The sequence below is a fragment of the Rattus norvegicus genome, chromosome 20 (assembly GCF_036323735.1).
Source record: "Rattus norvegicus strain BN/NHsdMcwi chromosome 20, GRCr8, whole genome shotgun sequence".
Classification (NCBI taxonomy): Eukaryota; Metazoa; Chordata; class Mammalia; order Rodentia; family Muridae; genus Rattus; species Rattus norvegicus.
The window spans coordinates 17,527,908-17,544,770 of record NC_086038.1 but is presented as its reverse complement, the minus strand read 5'-3'; the positions used below and the strand labels follow the sequence as shown (position 1 = coordinate 17,544,770).

Genomic DNA, 16,863 nt, shown 5'->3' with positions numbered 1-16,863 from the left:
TGAACTCTTGATTCTCCTTGCCTTTGCCTCCTGAGTGCTGGAATTACGTGTGTGCACCCATCTGCCCAGCTTAAATGGCGCTAGGGATTGGACGTCGAGCTTTAGACATGCTAGCCAAGCAGTCTGCTGACTAAGCTATATGTCTAGCTCTAAAACGTTGTTTTAGTTAGACAGGAGAAATACACTAAAATCCACTGCACATCCAGGTGACGCCCCAGTTAATTTGCCATAGCTCCATGATTGCCTAGAGTCCTAAATGTTCTGCCACAGTATAATCAAGTAGCGTCATTTCACTATCACATCAGCATCTATAGACACCAATCAGAGCATCATGCTGAATAGCATAGATCTAGAGATTTGTCAACAGAATAGGGAAGAGGAAGGAGAGAGGGGAAGGGGGGAAGAATCCAGGGTTACTAAAGACCTGTGACTCCATGCTGATGCATCATGGGAGAAGGAACCCTGCTTGGGGGCTACCCTTCCTCGGCTTTCTGCAACCTGTGTACTTTTCAGGACAGTAAGTTACTGTTCCCTTGGTATGTGGAGTCACTGGGCCCTCTCATCTCCCTGTGCCACAAACCTTAGCCCTCGCTGCCCCCGAGCTGACACATGGGCAATTTTGGACAAGGTGACTTTCTAGTCCGTGAACTCTGGGTGGCCCACATGCTGTGCCTACTCACAGTGAGGCATGATCAATACCTCAGAGATGCCCAGACCAAAGGAGGGAAGAGAGGCTGAATCATGGGGATCCTGAGACAGGAAGATGGACGGAATCAAATAAATGAAGCTTTCTCCCTGTGACTATGACTTCAGTGATATCAATTCAGATTCCATCTCTACAAAGAATAAACAACGCCATGCTCCCCCCTCCTCCCTGTCCCCTCCCTCCCTCCTTTGAGGGCAAGACCAGAGATTGAATTTAGGGCCTTATGCATACAAGGCAAGCACCCTATTAATAAGCACTGTCTGATTTTAGCCATTGTTTTTCCAAATGGCCTTTTGAAAGCTCTCATCATAATTTACCTTAAAGCACACTTGTTATTTTCGGTACAATTAAAGAGATGACTAAGGGAAAAAAAGCTTTCTTCATAGGCAACTCTGTGCAAGTCCTCCACCACCTCTGGGGCATCCGTTCACTCCTGGTAAAATACTATTTCCAGCATCATGTTCCCTCCCAATGTTGTCTCTGACATTCCTACCTCGACTTCGAAGTCAACATACTAGATACAATTCTCCTCCGGCCTCAAAAATAGTTCTCCAGTAGCTGTCCTATGCCTGAAATTTTTTTTATGAGAAATAGTAGTCACCCCTAATTCTCTCCTGCTGTTTCCTCTTCATCCTATGACATCCCACAAAGATTCCTGTGCCTCTTTATCTTCATGCATACCTCCCCAAAGCCCCCAAAGTCACCATTGCTCCACTGTTTAAGCAGCTCCCTTAGACCACCACAGCGCTCACTTACTTGGCGCCCCTGGTCCTCCAGACCTGTACTGCCTATGATAACACTGGTACCCATGCTGTCCATCAACTGCACACACCATTAGTCCTTCTCAGACCTAACAGACAGTCCTTGCTCAATACCAACCAAGAGACCACTCAGTGATAATGGTTGTGGTCCAGTCCCCAGCCCAGTAGGTCCCAGATGTTCCTGAACAGCCTGTGGGTGACTCCCATTACCAGTGCAAAGGGCTCCAGACCAACAGGCTAAGCATGGGATGTTCAAGGAAAGTGGGTACCATACACAGGAACCAGAGTGACAGATACTGTAGCTAATATGCAAAGTATTTCCAGAGCTACAGAGATGAATAGCTGTACCTGGACAGGCCACTTACACTGTCTGCTTAGCCTATTCTGCAAACAAAGTTATTCTTGCTTTAAAAATGAATCTCAGTCTGTCCTGGTACCTTCAACCCATCCTAATCAAGCCACGGCCTTTCTGTCCGGGAGGATTTCATACTTCATGATATAGGATCAGCAGAGTTAGGCTCCAAAGGGGACCTGTTACATGTCAGTTTACCATGTCATTAGCAGGAGAAAGGGGGATGGAGGGTGAAAGACAAGGAAGGGGGAGAGGTTATCTATAGGTAATAAAAAACCTAACTGTAAAACATAAGACATAGCCATCTAAATAGAAACAAATAGGCTCCAGGGTATTACCCCACAGTAGAGCACATGCTGGCTTATCCAAGGTCCTAGGTCCAATCCTCAGTATTGCAAAGGAAAAATAAATTAAAAATAAATAAATAAAATCGGCAAAAGAGACAGAAGAATCAAGGAAACGGGATCTCTCCAAATACAAGACACAACCAACTCAACCCTACATGGAGACAAGACGCCCGCCATATTCTAGAGCTGCACGTGTGTTCAGAGGAGGGCCTCATCCCACAATGCTGGCGGCGGTGCCACCATCCTTCATAAGATGCAGACTCTATTGTCTCCTGTCAATCAAACCTCCACTTGGGTTAGTTATCACGCCTCCCTGGTTATAAACCTAGCATGAGTGCATCATTCCAGCTCACTTTTCTCCCAGATCTATAAGAAATTACACCCTTTTTGTCACAAGACAGCGGACACCCAGGTCTCAAGTGGCCAGTCCTACACCCTGCAGCCACTGGCTGTTTCAACGCTGATGACCAGATCTTACGGACCCTACTTCAATGCGGCCTCTGGACCATCCAAGTTATGAACAACCTCTTTGCAGACCCTGACTTCCGCCGCAGCCTCTCAAGGGGCCCATGGGATCTTAGTGTGTGTGTTGGGAGGGGGCTCAGAGCCGATCACACTCGTAGTGCATCCAGTAGTGATCTTTAAGGGCTGCGTGTTCCAGTTAACAAGAAAGTAGAGGGGAGATCACCTTTCTTCTCGAAAGAGTGTGTGGATTTGGGGGAGACAGGAATGACCTAGGAGAGGCTCTATGCAGAAGAGCCACACAGCAGCCAACTGTTCACAACTTGGGCAAATGGCTTCAGTTCCCATGGTCCTGGTCTTTCCATCTAATCTATTCAATAAGCCAGGAACTCTGAGGTCCCACAGCACCGACATCCCTTAGTCCTAACCAGATGCACAGAGCAATGTGCTAGGTCCCCAAACACTTAAGAGGTCAGAAACTAGATGGATTCTGAGACATGTAAGAAAATTATCACTCATGAGACCGAAACAGGCTGATTCAGAGAGGGAGACAAGGCAGAGTGAAAAGAGAGGAAGACGGATGCTCGCACAGGCTAGCTCAGCTCAGAATCTCCCATGGCTGCTGTGAGCTGGCAACCAGGCAGAGGACAGAGACGACGGTGACAGAAGACTCTAGAAGGGGCATTTGTGGCTGGGTTAGTTTGTTGTTCTCTTGCCAGTAGAGCCGAGAAGCGCGCTTACACCTGGTCCCCCGGAGCGACAGGAACCAGGGTTCAGTAAAGAGGAAGGAACCATACTTCCAGAGACAGGTCAACTGGAAATTTTGCTTTGCCTAGGAGACGGGAGAGACATGTGGATAAAGTCTGAGTGCCAATACAAAGTTCCAATGATCTGTGTTTTGAGGGAGAAAGCCGTGTGTGTGTGTGTGTGTGTGTGTGCGCACGCGTGTATGCGTGTACATGTGCATGTGTGTGTGCATGTGTGTATGTACTTGAAAACTAGTGACTAGCACCCCGTTCCAAGCAACTCACTTGGCTGTTGAACCCTCAGGTTCGAGCTCTTTTTAATTTATTTACCTACATTCCGAGTCCCTCCTCCCATCCCCCTTCCCCTTCTCCTCGGAGAGAGTGGACCTCACCCTGGGGACCCCCCCCGAACCCTGTCACATCAAGTCTCTGCAATATTAGGCACAGTCTCTCCCACTGAGGCCAGACAAGGCAGCCCTGTTGGGGAATGGATCCCACAGTCAAGTTACAGCGTTAGGAAGGGCCTTTGCTCCAGATGTTGGGGGACCCACATAGGGACTGAGCTGCATATGTGCTGGGGAGGGAGAGGGCTCATCCCAGCCCGTGTACATTCTTTGGTTGGTGGCTCAGTCTCTGAGAACTTCCAAGGGTCTAAAATTAGTTGACTGTGTTGGTCTTCCTGTAGGGTTAAGTTCCAGATCTTTACAGGAACAAAAACTATTTAGTGAAATAATATTGGGACGTACTACGTATCATTATGCTGTTCTTTTTTTCAGTAGAGAAGATTTTCAACGGTACGGGGCAGCATCATTAAGACTTACCTGTGGCAATTTTTTTTCCATACAGTAAGTTTTGACACCATACAGACACGACAGACCCTCCTGAAAACCATACCTACACAACATCGAATTTTTGTGTGTGTCTATACAATGTGAGCGTGTGTGTGTGTGTGTGTGTGTGTGTGTGTGTGTGTGTGTGTGTGTAACAGGATGGACAGTGTGTATGTGTGTGTGTAACAGGATGCACACGCAAACGTTTTTATGAGAGTGAGGGCACATGTGGAAATCGAAAGTTGATGTCCAGGTCTAACTCAATTCCCCTCCAGTTATATTTCCTGCGAGAGAGTCTCTCAATTGAAACCAGAGTTCTCTGCTCAGCTTGCTCCCAGAAGCTCCTGTCTCTGTCTCTTCAGGTGACAGAGTGCCACGATGCCTGCCCAGTGTGGTTCTAGGCATGTGAGCGCTCCAGTCCTCGGACTTCATCCCCAAAGCTATCTCCCTAGGTGTGTCACATTAAATTGTATAGGATTAAAGCTGAGCACAGGGCTTACGTTGTGAGTAAATGACACAGGAGCAATAAGTAAGGTATGTCGTTAACGTATGTCGTTATAAATAATTAATAGTGCACCTGGCTACAAAATCACTTTTATCAGCACCAGTGATCAACATCAATATCAATTATAAGTGTGGAATCTGTCCCTGCCTGCTACCCATGCTCCATCCCAGTGCCTCCCAACCCTGGCTAAAAGTCACCTGACTACCTTTTATAGAACCAATGCCCAGCCATGCCTTCCTACCAGGACAACCAAGCTGGACCTTCCCTTGGCCCCTCAGCAGGTTAAAGCAGACTTGTAGACGCTGCTTTGAGGGTTTCACGTTCCCTCCGATTTTTAACGCCAGGACTGAAGAAGCAGGAGAGTTAGAACATGAATTCCCGTTAGTGACTGAGCTGGAAGATCCGTCCCCTCAAGAGCTCCTAGACCTCAAATTCTCTTGGCCTTGCCTCTTCCTACACATTTATCATTATGCTAGTGGTTTAATGCTTAATTGTAACAAGCTAATTGTAAAGTGATAGCCAATGTTTCTTTAATCCTACAAACAGAACCCAATTTCCCACGCCTTGCCAAATCTAAATCATTTGTATCCATTTCTCAGAGAGTTTTGTTTCCTTTCCATAAAACGGGGCCAGAAAGAAACTGCAGCAGCCAAACCTTTCTACTCTTTCCCTCCTGAAAATACATTTTTAAGTGACATATCACACAGGGATCAGAACTTAAGTTAAATGTGGTAACTATTTATTTTATAGCCATCATTTCGAACTTGGCGATTTTATGATCCAAAATATAATAAAGGTATCACAATAGCTGAGAAACCATGTTGCAAAACCTCGTTAAAAAAATAAGCTTTGCTGAGACTGCTATGATTATCCAGGAGAGGAGTATTTATGTGTTCCTAACCCCGAGCTAATAAAGGAGTCAGGGCAGAAGATCTTCCCAGCAGGCCTGTGTTCTTGGGCCCAAACTCCAACAACTATCAGTAAAAAAAAAAAAGTAAACTTTATTGCCAACTATCTGGTCATTTTGAAGATTGTTTTTGATTTGGTTTGTGGGTTTGTTTTGTTTCTTTTGGGGTTTTTTTGGTTTGTTTTTGGTTTTGGGGTTTTTTGTTGTATTATTTTCTGAGACAAGGTTTGACACTATAGTCCAGGTTAGCCTAGTGTTCACTATATAGCCCAGGCTAGCCCGGAACTTAAAAGCAATTCTCCTGCCTTAGCCAACCCAGTGTTGGGGTTACAGGTGTGAGACACAACAGCATTGGCAACTGTTTTAAATTTTTTACTCTTTCTGAGGAAACAAAGCAAGGAAGAGATGATCGGCTGAGTCCTGGATTCAAATCCTTCCACTCATCCTTATGACTTTCCTGTGAAGAACTAGAGACCATCATTAGCCCACGTGAAATAATTTTATAAAGTTTAAAGAAAAAATAGGTAGGAAGGGGTATCCCTGCTTCCGCAAAGGCTCCGATTCTATGGGTATAGAAGATACCATTTGTTAAACCCTGCCCAGCAGCTCATCCACAAGGCCTTTCCTCCCTCAGCACACCAACTACACGTCCTAAAGGAGACAGTTTCAAAAAACAATCATATCATATATTTCCCCAATTATTGTTCTTGCCCAATGCATTGTACTTAAAATCCTGTTCTCTTAAGTGTGCCACCCAAGGACAGGAAGCATATGGGAGCTCCTTTCTCTCCACAGTCACGGCTTCCAAGGACAACAGTGTCAGTATCTGTGATTCCTCAGCTTTGAAACCACCTCCCTCTCCTCCCTCTCCCTCTCCCTCTCCCTCTCCCTCTCCCTCTCCCTCTCCCTCTCCCTCTCCCTCTCCCTCTCCCTCTCCCTCTCCCTCTCCCTCTCCCTGGAATACCTCTAGCTAAGGGCCTGGTCCCTCAGAGTCAAGCTTTCTGGAAGCCAGGTTTGTCTCTTTAACATTCCTAAGAGACCCACCACACAGGAGGGATTTAGGATTCCCCGTTCACAAGGGAACAGGCCTCATTATCAGGAGATGACAGGGATAACATAACGTGGAGAAGTGCTCGAATAGGACGAAACTCACAGCTATGTTCCCATCAAGCCCTGAGAAACATCCCTGCCTCAAATTTGCTAATTCCTCCCTCTCTGATACTGGCTAGCACCAAGAAGATCCTAGGCTCTCCAAACCTCCAGAGCCGGAGAGCAGGCCTCACCGCATGGCTCCCCTACAGCACCCACCACCAGAGACGGTCTACTTAACCTTCAAAAACAACGCCGAGCTCCCACAGTTTCTTGCTCTCTTATTCATGGCGTTTAAGGTTCCCCAGTAATTCCAGAGTAACTAGGCTCATGGGAAATACAGTTTTTCATCTTCTTCCAAAACAAGTAATGGAAAACTCAGGAAAGGAAGCCAAAAGGAAACACCGGGAGCCTCTACACTACACCTGTCCAGTCTGTTGTCATGGTGATGACAAACAACATACAGTGGGTGATCAATGGTCACCTACGATGACAAAACTCCTCAGAGGTCAATGCAAAGGAAAGGAAGGGGCGCTCGCATGGTACTCGGCCATTCTCATTTCACTGGGGGGGGCGGGTACAAGGAAATGAAAAGGAAACATTCCCGAATCCATTCCTCTACCACGAAAATGACCCAGACCACTTCTTCTCAGGAAAGAATTTACATCCGAACAAATTTTTTTTAACTGCCAAAGAGCCAGTTTAGAAAAGCCACAACTGCTACATATTTGACAGCAGACAGTAACATCCAGGATATTCAATCACTTAATTCAAGGGTCAAGTTACTCAGGGAAGCATAAAGTTATAAGATGCTCCCGGAACCATTATTAAGGAAAACAGAAATATTTACATACTGTACTGACTTCTCTGGGTGTTGGTCACACACACACGCACAACACCATGCATTCACACACACACACACACACACACACACATGCTCACACACACACGCACACTCACACACACGCAAGCTCACACACATGAAGATAAGAAAAAAACAGTATCAATGGTGCTGGAGAGACTGCACAGCGGTTTAGAACACTTGCTGCTCTCCTAGAGAAGCCCAGTTCAGTTCTGAGTACCCAAGGCCAGCAACTACCAATCTCCTGTAACTCCAGCTCCAGGAAAATCCAGGCCCCCTTCTGGATTCTGCGGGTACTGCACCCAACATGCAAATTGCCATGGAGACACACAGAAAAAGACTACATGTAAGCATAAAGACTCAACATTTGGAAAGGTGCCTTTATAAGTGACAGCTAACTGAATACGAGACAACTGACCTGTGCATTCTGGGGTACATGGGACCAAGCTTTCCATGAAGCAATTTTTCCTTTAGAATTCCATACTCCCTAACTTTGATTTTAGCATTTTTTGAAACTACAATCTTTTGACCTAAAAGGGCAAGAATTTGGGGGTGATAAAAAATATAATATTAGCCCAAGGAATATCTCTTCCAAGTTAGTTATGCCATTAGCCTTGGGCCAAGGCACAGTTTATTGGTTGATTTCCAAAGATACATCCACTATCTGGTTACGAATACAAAAATACCCTTTTGTTTAAAATATGTGATGTGTGTTTTGGAGGTTGCTGTGTATAGCCCCATGCAGAGGGGGTCCTGGGGTTCCCTCAAAGGCCAGAGAGATGCTACGTGAACCTCTGGCTTCGGTAAATCACACGGGGAAGACATCCCCAGCACCCATCCCCACCTTATACACTGGAACACATTCTCCTGCCAAGAAAGGGCTGAGTAGGATCATTTTCACAAGATGGGGGGTTGGGGGGGAGATGAAGAGGAAACAGAGTAGACAATGAGTAAGCCACGAACAACTGCCCCAAAGGAAAAAAAACCCACAAGGAAAAAAAAAAACAATCTGGAAGATCACTTCCATGTGTTGAGATGAAAGTTGCTATTAGCCATGGAGAACAAGCTAGAGAGACCGATGATAAGTTGAGCCACTCCCTCCCTTATAAAGAATGGACAGAGTCAAAGAATAAAAAATACACTTGTTAGGGAACTTTGTAAAGGAGCCTTCTCCCCACCCCCCACTACTCATGCACACATAACCATGCACGCACGCGTGCACACACACACACACACACACACACACACACACACACACACACACAGAGTACATCTCATGCAGATAGTTTAATACATAGCCCTGTTACCCAGAAAACAGTGAAAGTCGCTTTCATATAATTCATAAAAAGGTGAGATGACACTAACGTTTCCTTTCAACCTAAGGTATGGAATCGTGGGTTACGTCTTTTCCTTTCCCACATTGCCACATTGGTGACATTTTTATTCTAGACAATTTAGAAATGTCTTGCAATGATGACTGCAGGGAAAAAAAATTATCAATGACAGGCAATTGAAATATGTCAATCAAACTGTACATATACATTTAATAAATGGCATGTTACTGTTTTGGTCTACTTCTCCGTGACAGGAAATACTTTCTACAGAATCATTTCCTACATTAAAGGGAGAAGAGGTTTAAGTTTTCCCTCCAGAATGCTATACATTGAAACCCTAAGCCCCAGTAGCCTTTTCAGAAACAGAGCCAAGGCAGACAGATGTAGTAAGTTAAAATGTGAGCACAGAGAATAGGATGAGCCCCTGGTCCTGTGGGAAGAACGTGCTGGCTAGTTTTATATCAACTTGACCCAAGCTACAGTCATCTGAGAAAAGGTACCTCAACTGGGAAATTACCTCCTTAATATCCGGCTGTAGACAAGTCTATATTCTCTTAGTGATTGATAAGGGGGGCCCAGCCCCTTGAAAGGGGTGGTATACCCCTGGGATGGTGGTCCAGCAAGCTGAGCAAACCATGAGGAGCAAGCCAATAAGCAGCACTCCTTCAAGCCTCTGCCTCAGCTCCTGCCTCCAGATCCCTGCCCTGGGTAAGTTCCTGCCATCCATGGTGAACTGTGATGTAGCAAAACAAATCTTTTCCTACCCAAGTTGCCTTTGGCCACGGTGTTTGATCACTGCACAAGAATAGCCCAAACTAGGAGAGAAACTAAGCACCAGGATAACAGGGAGTTGCCGTGACAGACCTGGACATGTTTTGGGGAGGATTGTGGAAAGACTTTGGAACCCAAGGCTAGAAAAGCCGTTGAGCGTTCAAAGCTTGGCGAGCTGTTCTGTGGGAGTCTGGAAGTGTTGAAAGAAATGCAGACAATGGAGGCCCGGCTTGTGAGGCTTCAGAGGGAAGCAAGGACTATCTGGGCTGCTTGACATTTTTGAATTAAAAATACAGCTGGGGGCTGAAGATCAGCCATGGTTAACAACAGACAAACACTACTGAAGTGAAGTCTTTGCTTGGCTAAGATAATGGATGCTGGTGAGCTCTGGTTGGAGAATCTGCTGTGATTAAGAAGAGACCAGCAGGGTTGGGGATTTAGCTCAGTGGGTTGGGGATTTAGCTCAGTGGTAGAGCGCTTGCTTAGCAAACACAAGGCCCTGGGTTCGGTCCCCAGCTCTGAAAAAAAGAAGAAGAAAAAAAAAAAAAAGAAGAGACCAGCATCTCTGAGATGAAATCTAAAAGTGTTTCCTCAGGGTCAGCACACAAAAGCTGTGTTCCAGAGGTGGCCAGGGTTGATCATAGCACTGCTAGTTGAATTCTGTTATGTGTATGAGCCTCTCGGGCTCTACTGGTTTTAAAGGCATGGAAGGGTCATGGAGAGCGGCTGAGGCTGGGCACTGTGAGCGATCAGAAGAGGCCATTGGTGAAGGTGCAGCTTCAGTGGCAGCTGAAACCCTAGGATTGAAGGGGTCATAGAGAGAAACTGAGGCTTGGTACCAGGTGAAAAGTCAAAAGTCTTTGAAGCAAGCCCAGGAGAGGCTATTAGAGAAGCTACGGCTCCCGGCACTTTGGAGAAACCAGTACCATGGGACAACGGCCAAGGACAGCAGCAGACATGGAGTAGAGCGTAGAGCCAGCCTGAACCTGTGAGACAAGCTGTGTGCACTGGGAGGAAGCCTTTAAAGGAGCCCAAAAGATTGTGAATGAATCCCAGACACTGGAGGCAGAGTTATTTATCCTGTCGGGAGTTTGGTTTTACTCTGATTTGCTTGTGCTTGCACCCTGCTTCTCTCCTCTTAGAAGAAGAAGAGTCAAGCCAGTAAGCAGCAACAGCCCTTGCCCCCAGCTTCCTGCCCTGTGTGCTCCTGCTTTGACTGTAGGAGATGAACAACCGTGATGTCAAAATGTAAGGAAAATAAACCCTTTCTCCTCCAGTTGCTTTAAGTTACAATGTTTCATTCACAACAACAGTAACCTCAACCAAGACGCAGTGGTGTCTTGAGCAAAGGAAGGAGATTTTAGATGCAGATGTACAAAACCAGAAAGCCCCGTGAAGATGCAGACAGACATCAGCTGATGCTCAAATGACACCGCAGCTAATGAGAAGACTGGCATGGATCAGACCCTACCCTGGGGTCCTCGAATGGACCCTGTCTACAATCCCATCCCTGCAGAGCTAAACTCTAGAGTTGAGAGGAAACACTCTTCATGGAGATGGGGGTTCCTATGTGTGCTCCAACAGCATGGGGACACAAAACATGTACCACATGATGGCTCTGAACCATACATCTTCCTAACCATCTAGCTTATGGTGGGTAGCACTCGCAGAATCCTTTTCTCTTTCTCCAGATGCCGCCCCCCCCCCCCCACAGGCTGTCTCCTTTCACTCCTTGCCCTAATTGTGGTTATGTGTTTAACTTCCTGCCCAGGCCTGGCCTCACAACCACAGCCTGCGACTCCTTGATAGAGCCATCCACTCTCTCAGAGTTCATGCATGCCTATGGTGGCAGCCAGATTCGAGCAGGGATACAACTGTCCCACGACTTCACAGGAGCAACCCAGCCACATAGCAAGAATTTGGGTCTCTTGTTGGGATTGGGCTTGAATTCAGACTCTGAGTTCTGGGCCTCAAAATCAGGTTGCAGTCTGGACATGGGTTGTATTGACCAATGGGCTGTAAAGGATACGCCCCAGTAATCTCTGATTGGAGGATAAAAGCCTAGAGCCTGTGACTGGGCAGGAGTGGCGGGGAGTCCCAGGCTGAGACCGTAAGGAAAAAAGGGCGGGGAGAAGGTCGCCATGAAGCAGGATGAGTACTTGGCCAAGAGAAGCTCACCCTGAAGACACACATGAAACAGAACAAGACAGGCAAGATTCAGACTGCGAGTAACATGGGGCTTATTGCTGGGATGTATATTAGAATTGCCTCAGAATTTACTCAGATTCGGCTTGTAGCTTGTTAGTAAATTCTGATTATTTGTTTATGCGGGAGCTAAACCAGGAGAGAATGGGCCAGAAACATCCCTTAAAACTATTCCAATGGTCTCTCTGTGGGGCTTGGCCCAGGGAGTGGCACCATTAGGAGGTGTGGCCTTGTTGGAGTGGGTGTGGCCTTGTTGGAGTGGGTGTGGCCTTGTTGGAGTGGGTGTGGCCTTGTTGGAGGAAGCGTGTCACTGTGGGGGTGAGCTTTGAGTCCCTCCTCCTAGTTGCCTAGGAGACAGTCCTCTCCTGGCTGCAGTTGGATCAAGATGCAGAACTCTCAGCTCCTTCTCCAGCACCATGTTTGCCTGGATGCTGCCATGTTTGCCTTGGTCATGGTGTCTCTTTCTTGGCAACGGAAACCCTAACTCTCTAACTGCAAGATGGGACAAAGCAACCAGAAAACTGAACCAGCATCCCCTTGAATGTTACAGGCCAGGGAAAACCAAGTCTGCACCGACCCCCTAAACTCACTGAATCCATCCTTTAACCTGCTGTAGTGTTGGGTTTCCCCGTGACAGAAACTTAAGTCTTTCATCCCTGCAGAGCATTGGGGATATAAAACACTTCAAAAAAACATGCATGGTATGGGAAAATAATGGGCACAGAAGAGCTAGGAGATGGCTTATTTGGTAAGGCTGAACTCCACAACTCGCACTTAAAGAAAAAAAACAAAAAAGGCATACTTATAATCCCAGTACCAGGAAGGCAGAGACAAGCGAGACCAGGAAGCTCACTGCCTAAGCGGTGAAGTCTACTCTGTGACTTCCGGGCCAGCTATGAGCTTGTCCCAAACAAATGAGGTAGCGGGCCACTGAGGAAGACACTCTGTATGCTGATCTCTGGTCTCCACATGCGTATACATATATGCAAACACATCAACACATGTGTGCACACACACATATACAGAGAGAGACAGACAGACAGGCAGGCAGGCAGGCAGGCATACAGACAGACAGACGGATGGACGGAACCAAGCATGTCTTTGGTAGGGGCAGAAGCTGAAATTCTGTGGGCGAAGTTCAAGGTGCAGAAAGACAGTAACCATGATAGCTTCAAAGATACAGCCTTTGACAATTTTACTCTTGTTAAATTCTAGTTTAAACTCTGTGGGCTCCTATGATTCCCCATTCCAAATTTATATATATATATATATATATATATATATATATATATATATATATTCCATTTTTCTAACTCGAAAAAGATGAAAGAGAGCAATTTAGCATATACAATGAGTACTCTCATGTTTAATATGACTTTACATAGATTTCCACAATGCATAATGCCAAGTGGGTCAAACGTCCCCCATCCCCTCTTTAAGAAGGGTCGTAACAAAGGAGAATAACCAACCCTACCCCCACCCCCCAGACCTGGAAAATGTCCAAAAATCACCAGATGAAGTGAACTTGGATCTCGGAAACAGAAGGGTGTAAATAAAGATGCCCCAGTAGTTACAACAGACCGTCTCTTTACAGACAAACACGCTGAACGCCAGGTGTCCCCGCTAGCCTCTGCAATCCCAGCACTGTTGCAGAAACAAGAGAACTGCCTTGAGTTTAAGTCCAGCCTGGGCTACAGAGTAAGATCCTGTCTCAAACAAACAGACGCCCAGGAGCACCGATGTACCACTATAGAAACTGGAGGGTGTGTGGTTAGGTGACAGCTCGTCCGTGCCTCGTTCCTCTGCAGAACCATGGTTCTATTCCTGTCTGATCCAAACACTGACATGTTCTTTAACCTGTCACCTCAGACGTTTGCCTTTTATTAAGTTGACTTTTCCAGCATGAGCACTCGAAGGCTTGGTGGGCACCAGTCCTTCCAACAACAAACCTGCAGACCCTTTCACCTGACGACAAGAATGATATCTGTGCTTCCAAGGAAGAACCTCAGTAACACGTGTGTGCCTGACTTAGACATGTGGTTCCATTTACACTGCTGTGTGTGTACAGATACATAGATAGATAGATAGATAGATAGATAGATAGATAGATAGATACATACATACATACATACATACATACATACATACATACATACATAGACAGACAGACAGACAGACAGACAGATAGATAGATAGATGAATGATATATGTGTATGTACACACACACACACATATTACACCAGGTACCATGCACTCCCCTAAGGCAGCGAGCACACTTGCCTGCCTGGTTTCCATCTCTCTCCAGCATGCAGCCTATGACAGGTAAATACTTTCAAAATGGAGAAATACTTTGGGCCTGGATCTGAGGAAGCCTGCTTTTAAAACTCTTGGAAGGAGACAGGGATGAATGATGAATTTGACACCCTTCCCCCACACCACGAAAAGCGAACTTTATGGAAAACAAGAGAAAGAAGATTTCCCAACGGTCCTCCCCTCCCCATTGTTATTTAACTCATCCACACACCCAGCTTCTCCTCTGCTGTGGCAGTCTCCCTGGTGTGCTCTCCTAATGCAGACACAGTTTTGAGCGCAATGAAAGAAGGGGAAAAGGAATTAAAAATGGTGGACTCCAGCCCATCTTTTCCAAAGGAAAGGCCTCCTCGAAAATCAAAGACTTTCTGAGGAAGAGAACTAATCATCATCTCTTCTGAGGAAGAGAATTCATCAGCCAGCATCTTCACAATTGCACCTAATCATAGTTCTTCTTGCTGTGGACATGACGGGCCCAACTGGCTTCACCAAAGGTCAGAACATTTGGGGGACAGAATGGGCATGGTGCAAGCAGGTCTTTAAGAGACACCTGGTACTTGTTACAGACCCCAACCCATGTTCTGCTCACCAGAAAGAAGGACAGCATGAGAGATGCCCACCCATGTCTAGGCCCTACATAACTTGTGAGGGAGCATGCCTTGGAGATGAACAGAGTGGGTTTGTGTTGATCCAGGTGAGAGAAATCAGCCCGGCATCACTGGTGTCGCTGCAGACACGAGGTTATTTCCCATGCATTCCCCCAAGCCAGAGAAGAGCAAAGTGCCACTCACCTTTTGAAAAAAGTCTTCCCCACTTCTGCCTTTTCCTTCAGCTGCAGCTGTAAATAAAAAATGTACACATTTAAAAATACTGCCTTCATCTCGGTATTTATATTTAAAACCCTCAAGGACCAGGGCTGTGATCACAAAGATAAACACAATCCCATTCTGGCCTCACCGGGAATGCAAAGTTACTGAAGTATGAGATACAAAAGCTCATCAATTACACAACCTTGATTAAGTGGAAGACCCATGAGTCTCTGCTTCCACACTGAGACAGAAGCTGCCCTACCCTTCCACAATAACAAAACTGTAAGAATGAACCATACTCAAAACTACAGTCTGTGTCCCCCACACTCCCCATCTGTAATGGATGCCAGGCATCTGGGCATATCCTATATACCCCACTTGTGAGCTGCTTAAGTTTTTGCACATGTGAACTGAAGTTTCTATAGAGGAAAAATGTATGGCTACATTGGATATCTGGCTAGAACTAATATAATGTAGAAATTTGGAAAGTTTGGGCCATCTTTAGGTCCTGTTAATTCATGGATCATGTCTGTATCTGAAGCAACATCCTTGTGATTATTGGGATGGCACCTTTTGTGACTACATTAACTTAGCAAACCACTAACTTCTGCAAAGCTCAACCAAAGAAGGTCCCTGGCATCTAAGACTGCAACAGGATCCCCACTTCAATGCAACCCATCTATGGATATTTCCACTAATCCACTTGCAAAAGTGCCTTAGAAACAGATCTTTTGCCCTGTTACTAAAAGCTCTTCATAAAACCATGTCCTTATAGGAAGATGTTCCTCGGGACAACCTGAATCCATGTTGCCAGGCCAAGTCACTCATGTTCGGCTTAAGAACAGACTCACTCTGTTTGAGGTGAGGGCTGTGCTTTATGCCAATAGTTTAAATGACTAAATGCCATACTGGGACCTCAGTCAATCTCTTGCATGACCCCGATCCCTCCAATCGCTCCACAGGGGGAACCTAGCAACATGAGAATAAGCAATGGTGGTCAAGGTCAAGACCAAGAGCAAACTTCATGTGAGATGAGGGGCTTGTTACAGCTAGAACACAATCCTCTCTATAAACTTCCTGGAAGATGGAGGGGTCATTAAAGCCAGAGTTCTTGCCTCTCTATAAGCAGCCTACAAACAAGAAGGCCCAAGTTCCCCACCTGGGTCCTGAAACACCCTGTGACCTGTGGGCATTTTAATTGGCTTGTGGTGATGAGTGGAGAGTTTTAGAGGAAGGAAAAGACTTAGCCATCAGCACAGGGTTCTCATGGCTATCACAGCCCCAAGCTGAGTCTTTCTAACAGAGATGCAAAGGTGGAGTGGTAGTGACTCAGAAGCAGGAGCACCAGCTCCTGGATGTTAAAGTTCAGAAGGTATGGTGACCCATGCTCTGTGTAACATGTTTGTATGTGTTTGTGCACATATGGGAATGTGTATATGTGAATGCATATACATATGTATGTGTCCACATAGCTATATGTACACATGTGTGATGTGAATGAATATGCGTATGTGTGTGCATGTATTAGTATTTGTGTATGTGTGTGTTTGTTTATGTGCCTGTGGATGCACATGTGTGTTCACATGCACATGCTCACAGCACTTGTTAAAATGACTAAAGATGCATGACATGTCCCCTTAAGAATGACACTTGTCATTAAGTTGTAACACACCCCTACTGTGAATCTCACCGATGGCAGAAACAACTGATAAAACTTAAATTCTTCTATCATCAACTGTAATTTCACAACTACTTACATGTGAGTGCTTATTTTTTTAACCAACATTTCTTTTATCAAAACAACAGAGCAGAAAACATGTTTCTGGGATTTCTGAAGATAATTAGATAAAATAAATGAAAACAGGAG

The 16,863-nt window shown here is 45.8% G+C and overlaps 1 protein-coding gene across 3 annotated transcripts in view; it reads right to left on the bottom strand.

Moving 5' to 3' along the window:
• The window catches only part of Bicc1 (BicC family RNA binding protein 1), a 237,143-nt gene that overhangs the window by 141,117 nt on the left and 79,163 nt on the right, over nucleotides 1–16,863 (bottom strand). For all 3 annotated transcript variants that reach the window (XM_039098830.2, XM_039098831.2, NM_001415073.1), the window contains exon 2: nucleotides 14,979–15,025. In XM_039098830.2, the coding sequence (XP_038954758.1) occupies nucleotides 14,979–15,025 (47 nt within the window). The remainder of the gene's footprint in view (nucleotides 1–14,978; nucleotides 15,026–16,863) is intronic.